The following is a 13,387-nucleotide window of genomic DNA, read 5'->3' as shown; positions in this document are numbered from 1 at the left end:
CTCCATATGTCTCCTCAAGTGATCATTTGGCGGATGTGCTAACAAAGGGATTACCTTCAGTCGTGTTCCACAGGTTTATATGCAAGATCGGGATGGATGATATCCACTCACAATCTTGAGGGGGAGTGTTAATGATTAAGGAGCTGATTGTAAGATTAGATTAGCAATCAGTCAGCATCTCAGACAGGATTGGGATTAGCAATTAGCGCATGAATCATTGATATTTCTTTCCTAGAATAAGAGTGTATCATTGCTGTATCTTTTTACATATTTGTTGTATCCTAAATTATACAGTTTCTAAAATTGATTTGGAAACTTCCCTATTGTGTTATTTAGAAACTTCCTAACGTAGCAGGAAGTTATGTATATATCATGATGTATTCTTTCAATTAGAATGAGATTGATAGCCTAATTCACGTCTTTCTTGATAGTTTTCACTTAAAGTTTATATGAAAAAGTATCCCTTCAATTTCTCTTCATTTGTTAATATCATCACTAATAAAGACAAATATCCTTTATTAGAAACTATGTATATTTGCGTTATAAATATTTTGATATGGAGAAATTTTTGGATTTTGTTGTAGGTTCTATTACGGTTAATTGAGTTCCTTAATGTTCTTTCATAGTTCTAGAGGATTGAGGTAGGTTGATCTTGTTAGATTTATATTTATGTCATGCTTATGTTATGACTTACTTAATATTAGTATAAATAGGTGTACAATGTATTTGTTTGTTGAGGAATTTATTTCCTCCAACTAGGGTTTGACTCTCTCAAGTTCTCTAATTCAAAATGGTATTAGAACCATCACTCAAACTCTAGTTGCAGCCGCGGGCTCCTTGCTGCCTCAACGCCTCCTCAGCCATGCCGTTGCCATTCTTGGGACATACCTAACTCAAGAAGGCATAGTTCACCAAATTTTTTGTCCTTTTACTCCTCAACAAAATGGGATTGCTGAACGAAAAATCGACATTTGTTAGATGCTACTCGAGCATTTATGATATACCCTCATGTTCCTAAAATTTTTCAGGGGGATGCTGTTCTTACTGCTAGATATCTAATTAATAGAATGCCTTCTTGAGTCCTCACTCCATGTCAAGTTTTTCTCAAGCCATATCCTTCCACTCATCTCATTTTATCCATTCCCCTTAAAAGTGTTTGGATGTACTTCTTTTGTTCATATTCCTCGTCAAAACCATAAATTCGATCCTAAAGTCATTAAATGTATCTTTCTCAATTATACTTCAAATTAGAAGGGATATAAGTGTTATTCTCCTCTCATAAAGAAAATTCTATCATTTAATGGATGTTACTTTGTTGGAAAATCAGCCATATTATTGCAAATCTGACATTCAGGGGGAGAGTGATAATTCATAATATCGGCTTTGGGATTTTGAATTATCAACCCCAATTGTCTCTCCTACTGTGTTTGTGCTTGGTCTGGTTTCTCATGCCATTGAAAATCAACTAGAATCATAGTAGTCACAGCCTTTAATTGAACCAGAATTACAACCTTTAATTCAATTGTCAACAACAAAAAGTTCATTATCTACTCTAGAAAGAAGAAAGATCAAGGACATGTAGAAGAACAAGTGCAACCCAAGACCAACCATGAAGCTGAACCGAGTTCAACTCCAAAAGAGACACAGTAAGGTAACACTGTTTCTAACTTTGAAAGGGTGAATTTGGATAATCTTGATTTGCCAATTGCCCAAAGAAAAGGTGTAAGGTCTTGCACAAAGTATCCCATCTATAACTTCTTATCTTACCAGAAGTTGTCTCCAGAATACTGTGCTTTCTACTAATCTCTTAGATATTTAGACTCCCAACAATATTCATGAAGCTTTACAAATACTTGAATGGAAGCAAGCTATAAATGAAGAGATTAGAGCACTTGAAAAGAATGTAACTTGGGGTGTGGTCAACCTACCCCTAGGGAAGAATCTAGTTAGATGTAAATGGATTTTCACTATTAAGCACAAAATAGATGGAAGTATCGAAAGGTTTAAGGCCTGCTTAGTTACTAAGGGTTTTACACAGGCTTATGACATTGACTATTAGGAGACTCTTGCTCTTGTTGCCAAATTAAACACTTGTACTTTTGTCTCTTGTAGGGAATCATGATTGGAAACATATCAATTGGACATCAAGAATGTTTTTCTCAACGGAGATCTAGAAAGGGAGGTGTACATGGAGATTCTTGTAGGTCTTGAGAATCAGATAAACCCAAACAAAGTTTGCAAGTTGAAGAAATCTCTTTATGGTCTTAAATAGTCTCTTAGAGCTTGGTTTGACAGGTTCCCTAAGGTAGCGAACTAAGAATCAGACAAACCCAGACAAAGTTTGCATGTTGAAGAAATCTCTTTATGGTCTTAAACAATCTCCTAGAGCTTGGTTTGACAGGTTTCCTAAGGCAGTGAACAAGTTGGGTTATTCACAATGCCAGTCTAATCATACTTTGCTTATAAAAAATTCTCATAGTGGAAGGATATCCATTATTATTGTGTGTGTGGATGACATAATCCTAACAGGAGATTTCGAAGAGGAGATTGGAAAACTCAAGAGGTTTTTTGCACATGAATTTGAAGACAAAGACTTGGGGAATTTGAAATATTTTCTCGGCATGGAAATTGCAAGATCTAAAACATATGTTGTGGTTTCTCAGCACAAGTATGTTCTTGATTTACTTAAAGAAATTGAAATGCTTGGATGTAAACCTGTAGATACTCCAATGGAATTGTCACTAGAGATAGAGAAAAAAGGAAGAGTGCTCTTGTTGACAAAGGAAGATATTAGTGACTGGTTGGAAGACTTATCTACTTCTCACACACAAGACTTGATATTGGCTTTGTAGTAAGTGTAGCTAGTTAATGTTGAACCGCTTCACGTCACACTCACACTCACACTCAATCCCTTAAGGAAGACACAAAACTCTCACAATAATGACAAAATAAGAATAGAACATAAACAACACAACACACACAAGGGACAACGGATTTATCCTGGTTCGAATAATCTTTGAACCGGTGTATCCTACATCTAGACTGATCAGAGGGCTTATGGCTTCCACTATCTTGAAAATACAATCGATACACTACATTGCACTCATAGCTCTTTGATAGAGCTATCCTCGCTGAGATTACAAAGGCTAAGTCTAGTCTTTTCTCTCACATAGTGCACAATACAAGATACAATGAAGATCTGTGAGGGAAAGACTCACCTTGACCCTCTATTTATAGAACATAGAGGCAGGAGTTACAAGAAGAAATGCCTACCTAACCGGTAGTTATCGTTACAAACGGCTAACTACTTCTAGAAACTGATCTTTAGGGGCTTGATTTCTTCTATACTTTATATATACTTTCGAGCCATAGGACTAATCTGAGGCAAAAATTTAACAGTTAATTTATGAACAACCCCACTGAAGAACACATGGATCAATTTTATCACATTTTGAGATACTTAAAGAAAACTCTTGGGGAATGTCTATAGTTTAAGAAGACCAAGAAGAGGAATATTGAGGTATTCATTGATGTAGATTGGACTGGCTTTACTATTGATTGTAGGTCAACCTTTGGATATTATACTTATGTGTGGAGGAACTTGGTTACTTGGCACAACAAAAAACAAGTAGTTGTGGCTCGGAGTAGTGCTAAAGCTGAATTCCGTGCTATAGCTCATGGAATATGAAAAGGAATGTGGTCAAAACAGTTACTCCTTGAACTCCAAATTGCATAGATGATCCCATTAACATGTTGTGTGACAGTCAAGCTGCTATAAGCATAGTTAAAAACCCAGTTTATCATGATCGGACAAAATGTGTGGAGATAGATAGACAATTCATAAAGGAAAAAATTGAATGTGGAATTGTCAATATTTCCTACATATCTACTGCTCTACAGATTGTAGACATTCTGACCAAGGCTCTACCAAAGACTAAGTTTGAAGTTATGAGATTCAAGTTGGACTCACTTAACATTTACAGTTTAGCTTGAGGGAGAGTATAGAAAATTGACATTTAATTATTCAATTTTTTGTAACTTGAGTGTATAGGTTTTTGTTTGTAAGTGACAGTTTCTCATGCATAACTGACTCCATAGGGGCGGTTTCCAGTTTGTAACATTTATGTTTGTTCGATCCGAAAAATAGAAACATATGTTTTCTGTCCAAAATTCTATAGTGACCCATGGAGGGTAGCCTTTATGACCTTTACCAAGATGACCAACTTGCAAGATTGGTTCCGGGTGCAACCCAACAATTCACCCATAACAAATGATGTACCACTACCCATAGCACCATGTCAATCCAATGGTCATAACAATATGCATGCAAAGATCAATTTCTTTCATATGCAAGATTTCAAGAATCATAATTCCATGCATTCCATGCTTTGATGCACATATAAGCAACAATAAAATTTATCATGCAATGTGAGTTGGAGATTGACAAGAACCCTCACCTTGTCTTGTTTGAAGGAAATGTTTCTGATTCCCCTAGCTTTATTTGCACCTCTCTCTTTTCTCTTCAATCTCCCACTAATTTCGCTTCTTCTTACTAAGGGTGGAAGGCCACCCATTTGTTCCTTTATATGTGTATATAGACCCCAATATTGCCATTTTGCCTCGTTAGAAGGTCATTTAAATTGAAGAATTTAGCTTTATTTGAGACCTCCTATTTTGATGAAATTGACCACCTTTTATTTAAATTAAGGCTATTTTTAGAGGTAAGGGTGGTATGGGGGAAGGGTTTGGCGGCACCTAATCCCTTAGGTCCCTTTCTTGCCCGGCAGCCTGCTCTTGCGGCAGCAATATTGCTATCGCAGGTGCACTTGGCCAGCCAATTGGCCAGGCAAGTGCCACATGGTGTCATGACCCTGGGGGCGCTATTGTAATTGAGCTACTATTGTTTGTTTGTAATTCTGTCTGGCACCATTGCTGCTGCTATTTTAGATTGTACCTTCAGTTACAATAACTGAAGAGCAGCCAGCCTATGCCTATAAAAGGCTAGTTAGAGGATGGGAAGGCATGTGAATGATAATTGAATCTTTTCCCTCCACTTTTCTGTTCTCCCTCTCTCTTGAACCCTCTGTTATTCCCCAATTCTTGCTGTTCTCCCTCTTTCAGTCTAACTCTCCCTCCATTTTCTCTCTTAACTCTCAAGTTCTACCCTAAATAGCCACTGTCAGATCTTAGGATCTGTCACATGGCCCTTTTTAGGTTTCTTAAAAGGCAAGTGCCATGGCTCTTTTGAAGGTTTCCTTTTTGATCAACAACTAGGAATTATTATCGTTGTAACCATAGTGTATGTAGCCTTTTAAGATGCTTTGTAGGCAGCTGTTTTTATTTTAATTGAACGTTTGAGGTTTTCCTAAACCCTTAGTTTCATATCATCATTCTAAATTGAATCTTATGTTGTTTTAGCCCAAATTTTGCGATTGTTTTGCTGATTATTCCTCTCACACTGCAACACTAATTGACAGCTTTAGTGTGTGTGTGCTCATGCGCATGCACATGCATGCGTGTGTTTACCATTTCTGAAATTTTTACCACATTAAGATAAACTTGTTTGTCTTTTAGTGCATTTATTTGAATTCTTGCTCATTGTTGACTTTGATTATTCAGGCAGAAAATAATTTCAGGAGCTTTTCTTATGGGGCTAGCAACTGTCTCCCTCATATAAAATTGGTTGGCTTCAAAATATCTTCAAACTAGTCTGAGCTAATGATCTTTCTTATATTCTGTTTATCATTTCATAGGAAGGAAATTTCAATCCAACAAAAAGTGAACAAGATCATGCTTTCCTGCTACAGCTGCTTTTTTGGTTCAAAAAATCATTCAGGTTGATGTACTTTTCCCTATACTTTCTGGTTTCTGAAATGTTTATATGTTTTCATACCTTTTAAATTTTATGATATTTTTGAATTCTTTTTAAGATTTTGTTAGTTTTCTTGAGGTATTTTGATGGGATTGGCTACTGTTACTGTAGTTTGCATTGGTGAATGAAGTGATTATCAACCAGAGGACATTCTGGTTGTACAATTTGGAATATTAGGGTGAAAGGAGATGTGCTCTAGGCCCTGGTGCCATCTACATAAGGCCAGCAGGGGGGCGGGGGTTACTTAGCTTACTCCTAGTTCATTTGAACTACATATAATCAAAGGAGGTGTGGAACTCTGGTTACCACGGATGTGAAACGGGTTTTGAACTTTATGAGAACTTAGCATGGTTTCAGCAAGAGATACATATAGAATTTGTGACCATCCAGGTATAAAAACTGAAGAGTGTTTGATCATTCTCTATTAATAGCACAAAAACAAAGAAGAGGAGTGTGATCATGAAATTAGATTCAAGCAATATGAAGTTTGGGTTTTAAATGGAACAAGAAGTCAGCATAATCTTGAAGTGTTTTCATGAATCACATTCAAATTTCTGGGCCATGCCTTACTTTTGGGTGTCCTTTGCATATTGATGTTACTTTGTATTGCATTTCCTTTGTTTAATTAATTTATCCTCCTCCACTGTCATTAATAAATGCTGATCGGAAAACCCTTGATGTTTCTCATTTCACATATCCTGCCATTCATTTTTCCTGATATTATTGTCTTTCCAGCATGTATGTCTCATTCACTGCCTCAACTTTCATTTTCAGTTTTCTGTCATGTCCTATGCCTGCTGTTTCAGAAAAGTTATTTAACTGTGCATGGTGGTTATTTGTGTTCTTATATTATAGGTGGGTAAGCGCACCACCTTGTGACGGTTGCGGAAATGAAACTATCAATGTGGGCATGGATACTGCACTTCCCTCAGAAAGCATTCATGGAGCTTCACGTGTTGAACTTTATTGGTATGGATAGAGTGTATGTTTGTCTGCTTTTCCCCCTTTTTCATTTCTTCTCAAACACTGAAAGGTTTGATTGCTTTTGTCTTTGTTGAGTTGGTTAAGCCCACACGTGTGTGCAACCAAGCTTCAAATAAAAATATAATCCCTAGTGCACATGCAGACAAACCATATAGCAGGGCCCTTTTTCTTTTTTGTGCTATGCTGTGCAGTTTCGGTCCACATTAAAAATGAATAGATAAATGCACAGGTCTCACAGGAAGGACAGCCTGCATTGATCAAGAGGGATATGTTTCCCTTGTGGAAAAAAGTGCCCGTCCAAAAATACCTGCTCAGTGGAGTCCCAAGTATCAAAAAACCAAGTTTTATGTTTCACCCCCCACTGATCCGCTTGATAGTTAATCTCGAGCTTCAAGAGTGACTGAAGTGCATTGCCCCAGTTGTCATATGATGAGATGTTGATGGCGAGACCCCTGGATTGTATTTTCTTAGTAGTCCATTACCATCACCATCCCAGTTACTCTACTTTCAGATGGGACTGTGCTTTAGAATTTATGATTCAACTTTCTACATGATTTTTCTTTTTCACTAATTGTTTCGGTCATGTCTAATGCCAAATCTGTGTGCCTACCAAACCAACCAAAAGAGCATTATCAAGTCTGTACAAGTATTACTTCCATACTAGGGCAATTTGGGTCCTATTAGTCATTGATAAGGTACAACACTGATTTAATATGTTAGCTTGAAGGGCCTTATCCATTCATAGAAAGAACCCTGTGGAAATTGATCAATATACATAATTTGTGGAGCAGGACTTGGAAGAGTAGATAATTGAACAATAGAAGGAAACAGTTCTTGCAATCATGTTTTCCTTGATTTTTTAAAGCTGATGCATCTTCTATGGTGTTGGAAGATTGGAAATTCAAATCAGATCTGAAGGATTTCCTGTGTTTCCTTTTGTAGTATTTCCTTTCATAGTTTGATTCTTCTTTTCAATATTTTCCTAGTTTAGAGATTGTAGTTATTACCTAGATTGCATGGAAACAAATACTGGAAATGTTTCGATACGAAATGGAAACGGAGAAATAACATTTTTTCAAAGAAGTAGGAAACGGAAACACAGGGTAAAGTGTAAATTAAAAAAATATAGAGGTTTTTTTGCAAATTTAATTTTATAAATATATTATTTTATGATTAGATAATATATATTTATATTAGATATATATTTTATAAATATATTATTTAACATATATACATACATATCATCATATTCCTCTTCCTTTTCAGCAATCTATACATACATATAAGATATTATATTCCTCTTTCCAAGAAACCCCATTTCTCTCTCTCCTCTCTCGCTCCTTCCCTTGCCACCTGTTCTTCTTCTCCAGCAACCGCTTCTCGCTGCCTTCCTCTCGCTATTTTCTTGCTTCTTGCCACCGATTCTCTAGTTGCCTCGGCTCTCGCTATCGACCATCGCTGCATCCTCCATTTCTGTCGCCTCTCACCGCTGTTGCACACCTCTCCCTTTTGTTGCCATTGCCTCGCCTCTCATTGCCGACCATTTCGTTGTCGCCTCGCCTCTCGCCGCCGACCCTCTTGTTGCCTCACCTTTCGCCACTGCCCCGACTCTCGCCATCTCGCCTCTCGTTGCTGACCGCCTTTGCATCCTCCTTCTCCGTCGTCATTGCACATCCTTCCCTCCATTGCTGTATCCTCCTTTGTCGCCTCTTGTCGTCGGAAATGCATTTCTGGCCATTTTTTATGTATTTTGCGAAACAACCCCAAAACATTTTGCAAATTATAGAAACGACCTGAAAAACGTTTTAGGCTGTTTTTTCTATTTCCAAAACGGGAAACGGTTTAGATACGTCGAAATGACATCTCTGAGCCGTTTCCGTGCTTCAGAGGTTATTACCTCCCTTAATTTGTGCTTTATTCTGCTTATATATTGTTTAAAAACCCAATGGCTGTATTTTAAGAAATTATTATTTTTAAGTATACATACTATTTTCATGGCATCAGAGCACAACAACGAACCCTAGCCGTCCAAGTTTTGATCCTCAAATCACTGCCCTAGTTCCAATACTAGACCAGTTGTTGCAATTAGCCCCAGCCACACCTTTTCTGGTTGTCACCATCAACCTTAACAGTTATAACAATGAGCAGGGCCATTGCCATCAACCCCAGTCGCTGTCGCTAGTCTTCTTTGATGCAACCCCTGCTAACCATGCTAGCCGACCTTCGTTGCCAACTCTTGACACTGTCGCTAGCTATTGTCACCAATCGCCATTGTGACAAGAAGCGCGACTGCAACCAAGCCAACTAGGCCAGTCATTCACCGTCCCCATCCACCGTCAAATGGAAACCAGATTTGTTCTTTGGAGCTTGCAGATACCTCCTCCAATCACATCCCCAACCCTAATTTGACTCTTCCAATGAGCTTTATTCAACCTGCTTTGAGTTTCCAGACCTTCGACTTTAATCCCTCCATTCAAATCACCCAACACAAACTCAACGGGTTAAACCTCCGTGAGTGGTTTTAGTTGGTTCTTCTAGTAATCAAGGGGATGGGGAAGATGGGCTACTTCACAGGTGAAATTGCTGCTCCATTTGCGACAGATCTAGTGTATAAGACGTGGGAGGCTGAAAATTCCATCGTCATGGCGTGGCTGATTAACTCTATGGAATCAAAAATTGAGAGGATGCACCTGTAACACCCAAAATTCTGGACAATGGTTCAAGAAATGTATTATGATCTCCAGAATTCTACCCAATGCTTCAAAATCTATTCTACCCTTTGTAACACCCAACGAGGAAACAAGTCAGTCACCGAATACTTGAACATTTTAATTGAGTTATGCAAGAAATGGATTTGTTCTACACAATCAAATGAAAGTGTTTTGGTGTTGGTATTCTATATAACAAAATGTTGGAGAAAGAAAGAGTGTTTGATTTCCTTTAAGAGCTCAACAAATAACTGGATAAAGTCAGAGGGTGTATTCTTAGGATAAAACCGTTGCTTTCAATTAAAGAAGTGTTTGCCATGGTAAGGAGGGAAGAAAGTCAGAGGAAGGTAATGTTGGACGCAAATCCAATGGGGGAAGAGACCCAATTTAGATATGCCCTAGTTACAAATTGGAGATGTGAGTAGCCACTCTTGGCCCCAACTCTCTAAGGAGAACAAATCTTGGTGTGAGCACTGTCACAAGCCCTAACACACCAAAGAGACATGTTGGCACCTTTATGGGAAACCTGCAAATTGGTAACCCAAAGCAAACTGTAGCTGCATATGTAGTAGAGTCCACTACAGACCAAAAAAGACCGACTGCAGCCCCTTTCACTGATGAGCAAATGGAGATTTTAAAGAGCCAGCTAACCCAGTCTAGATTGGAATCTCCTGCTTCCTCCACCTCTGCTGCAAATATCACACAAAAAAGTAACACCGAGTCTTCTTTTTTGTTAAAACAAGAAAATAGTAGTGAATGGATTGTTGATTGAGGGGCATCCGACCATATGATTGAGTTTTCCACTCTCTTCTCTTCATATAGACCATGGAGAGGTCAAAATTACTGTAGCTAATGGGATCTCTTCGATTGTTGTTGGAATTGGAATTTAAACTTATCTAGGTCGTAGTTAAAAAATCTGTCCTTCATGTCCCAAGCTTATAGTATAATCTCATATCTACCAGTAAGTTACTAAAGATCAAAATTGTACAACGTTCTTTCCTACTCATTGTGAATTTTAGGATTTGTCTACAGGGACGATGATTGGCAATGTTGAGGAACGAAATGGCCTTTTCTATTTCTCTGCCTCTCCTTCAAGACCAGGTTTACTCAAAAAATTCTCTTTGTCTAGTGTTTCCGATTTTGATGTTTTTCTTTGGCATAATTGTCTTGGTCATCCCAATTTTAATTATTTGAATTACTTGTACTCGGATCTATTTCTCAATAAAGATGCTTCTTCTGTCATCCAATCCACTCTTATCATGCATCCAAACCCTTTCATCTCATTCATAGTGACATTTGGGGACAAACTTGTGTGCCCAATAGTACTAGAGCTCGATGGTTCATCAGTTTCATAAATGACCACACTCGTGTGTGTTGGATTTACCTTCTGAAAGAAAAATTTGAAACTAACACCATTTTTCAAGCACTTTCATAAACTTGTCGCCAATTTATTTCAGTCATCTATTCAAATTCTTCATTTTGACAATGGCAAGGAGCACTTGTCCCATGAATTCAGTAACTACCTTGCTGAACATGGTATTCTTCATCAAAGCTCCTATCCCCATACTCTCCAGTAGAATGGTATTGTAGAGTAAAAGAATTGTCATGTTCTTGAAGTTGCACGCTCTCTCTTGTTCACTACCAATGTTCCAAATCAATTTTGGAGAGAAGCAATTCTCATTGCTGCTGCTGCCTATCTTATCAACCATCTACCTTCCAAAACCTTTCATTTTCAAACTCCCCTTTGTTGTTTAAGCCAAGAGTTTCCCTCTGTTTGGCTTCTTGATTCCCTTTCGCCTAGAATTTTTGGGTGCACGGTCTCTTTTCATAATTCTAGTCCTACTCAGGGAAAACTTGATCCCAAGGCTTATAAATGCATCTTTCTTAGCTACTCTCCCACTCAATAGGGGTACCCTTCCAAATATTTCTATATTTCCTATGATACCACCTTTCTGGAAAATCAACCCTTCTTCCCCAATGCTTCTCTTCAAGGGGAGATACCAACCGAAGACCATCATTGGGATCCACCTATTTCCCTTCCAATCTCTCTTCCATTGCCTAATCCCACGCCCCAAGACCTTCATGTCCAACAATTTGAACTTGAACCCGGATTGGTGACTGGTCAAGGGGGAGAAGTTGAGAATACATCTCAAGAGGAGCTTATAGTCTACTCTAGAAGACCACGAGTTCCTCAACAAAGCAAACCACTTGACCCTAAGCCAAATCCAATGGAAGACATACAATTTGGGGAAGGTAAGTGTACGGTCGATGATCTTGATATGCCTATTGCCCTAAGGAAAGGAGTAAGGTTCTGCACCCAGTACCCTATATCCAACTATTTATCTTACTCTAAGTTGTCCCCAAAGTATAGGGCATTCACCTCAAAACTTGACCATGTGAAGATTTCTAACAATTTGTATGAAGCTCTTCAGAATTAAAAGTGGAAGGCAGCTGTGATGGAAGAAATGAAAACAGTGCATGAGAACAAGACTTGGGATATTGTTCCTCTACTAGAAGGAAAGAAGGCTGTCGGGTGTAAGTGGATATTTACCACAAAACTGAATGCTGATAGAAACATAAAGAGATACAAGGTAAGCATAAACAGACACAAGGTAAGACTGGTTGCTTAAGGGTATACCCAGACCTATGATATAGATTACGAAGAAACGTTTGCTCCTATTGTCAAGTTGAATTCCATTAGAGTTCTTATTTCTCTGGCTGCCAATTTGGATTGGGATTTACACTAGGTGGATGTGAAAAATGCATTCCTAAATTGAAACTTGGAAGAAGAGGTGTGTATGAAACTTCCTTTCGGGTTTGAAGAAGATAGAGCAGGCATGGTATGTAAACTAATAAAGTCCTTGTATGGATTGAAGTAATATTCTAGAGTGTGGTTTACTCGATTCGGTACAGCTATAAAGTAGTTCGGTTACACCCAAAGTTAGGCTAACCATACTCTCTTTGTGAAAAAGTCTAAGGATGGAAAAAGGACTATACTTAGTCTATGTAGATGATATGGTGATTACTAGGGATGACACACAAGAAATTATCAGACTAAAAGGTCAAGTGCATGCAGAATTTAAAGTAAAAGACCTTGGGCACCTACAATGTTTTCTTAGGATGAAAATTCCTAAGAGTAAGAAGGGCATCTTTATTTCCCAACGTAAGTACACTCCTAATCTGTTGAAGGAGACAGGGAAACTGGGATGCAAACCTGTAGGGACTCCCCTAAACCAAAATTGGAAGCACAAAATCACCGAAGAGGATCCACCAGTTGAAATAGAGAGATATCAACACCTTGTGGGGAAACTGATTTACCTATTTCTAACTCAACCCGGTATTGCTTATAGTGTTAATATGGTAAGTCAATTCATGCATGGCCTCACAAAGAGACATTTAGAAGCAGTGGGTCAAATTCTTCGCTATCTAAAGAGTACTCTGAGGAAGGGCTTTCAGGAAGAATGACCAATTGGGTGTTGAGTGCTATGCAGATTGACAAGTTCAATTGAAGAAACAAAATCCTTTATTGGGTGTTACTCAAAAGTTTGGGAGAATGTGGTGACCTAGAGAAGCAAGAAACAAACAGTGGTTACAAAAAGTAGTGTTAAGACTGAATATAGAGCAATTGCTCAAAGAGTGTGTGAATTAATCTGGATTAATAGGTTATTGTAAAACCTATCTATTCCAATGGAAGAACCTATGAAGTTATATAGCGATGGTAAATCTGCCATCAATTTAGTCTATAATCCTATTCAAAACGATAGGATGAAGCATGTGAGGATTGACAAAAATTTCATCAAGTCAGAAATTAACAATGGGACAC

At 38.1% G+C, this 13,387-nt stretch overlaps 1 protein-coding gene across 2 annotated transcripts in view; it reads left to right on the top strand.

The window, feature by feature from the left end:
• The window catches only part of LOC127802636 (peptide-N(4)-(N-acetyl-beta-glucosaminyl)asparagine amidase), a 36,239-nt gene that overhangs the window by 6,993 nt on the left and 15,859 nt on the right, over window positions 1-13,387 (top strand). For both annotated transcript variants that reach the window (XM_052338560.1, XM_052338561.1), the window contains exons 6-7: window positions 5,754-5,836; window positions 6,728-6,841. In XM_052338560.1, coding sequence (XP_052194520.1) covers window positions 5,754-5,836; window positions 6,728-6,841 — 197 coding nt within the window. The remainder of the gene's footprint in view (window positions 1-5,753; window positions 5,837-6,727; window positions 6,842-13,387) is intronic.

Source organism: Diospyros lotus, chromosome 5 (genome assembly GCF_014633365.1).
Source record: "Diospyros lotus cultivar Yz01 chromosome 5, ASM1463336v1, whole genome shotgun sequence".
In the NCBI taxonomy this organism is placed as follows: domain Eukaryota; kingdom Viridiplantae; phylum Streptophyta; class Magnoliopsida; order Ericales; family Ebenaceae; genus Diospyros; species Diospyros lotus.
The sequence above is the reverse complement of the archived record's forward strand: the minus strand, read 5'-3'. Positions and strand labels throughout refer to the sequence as shown.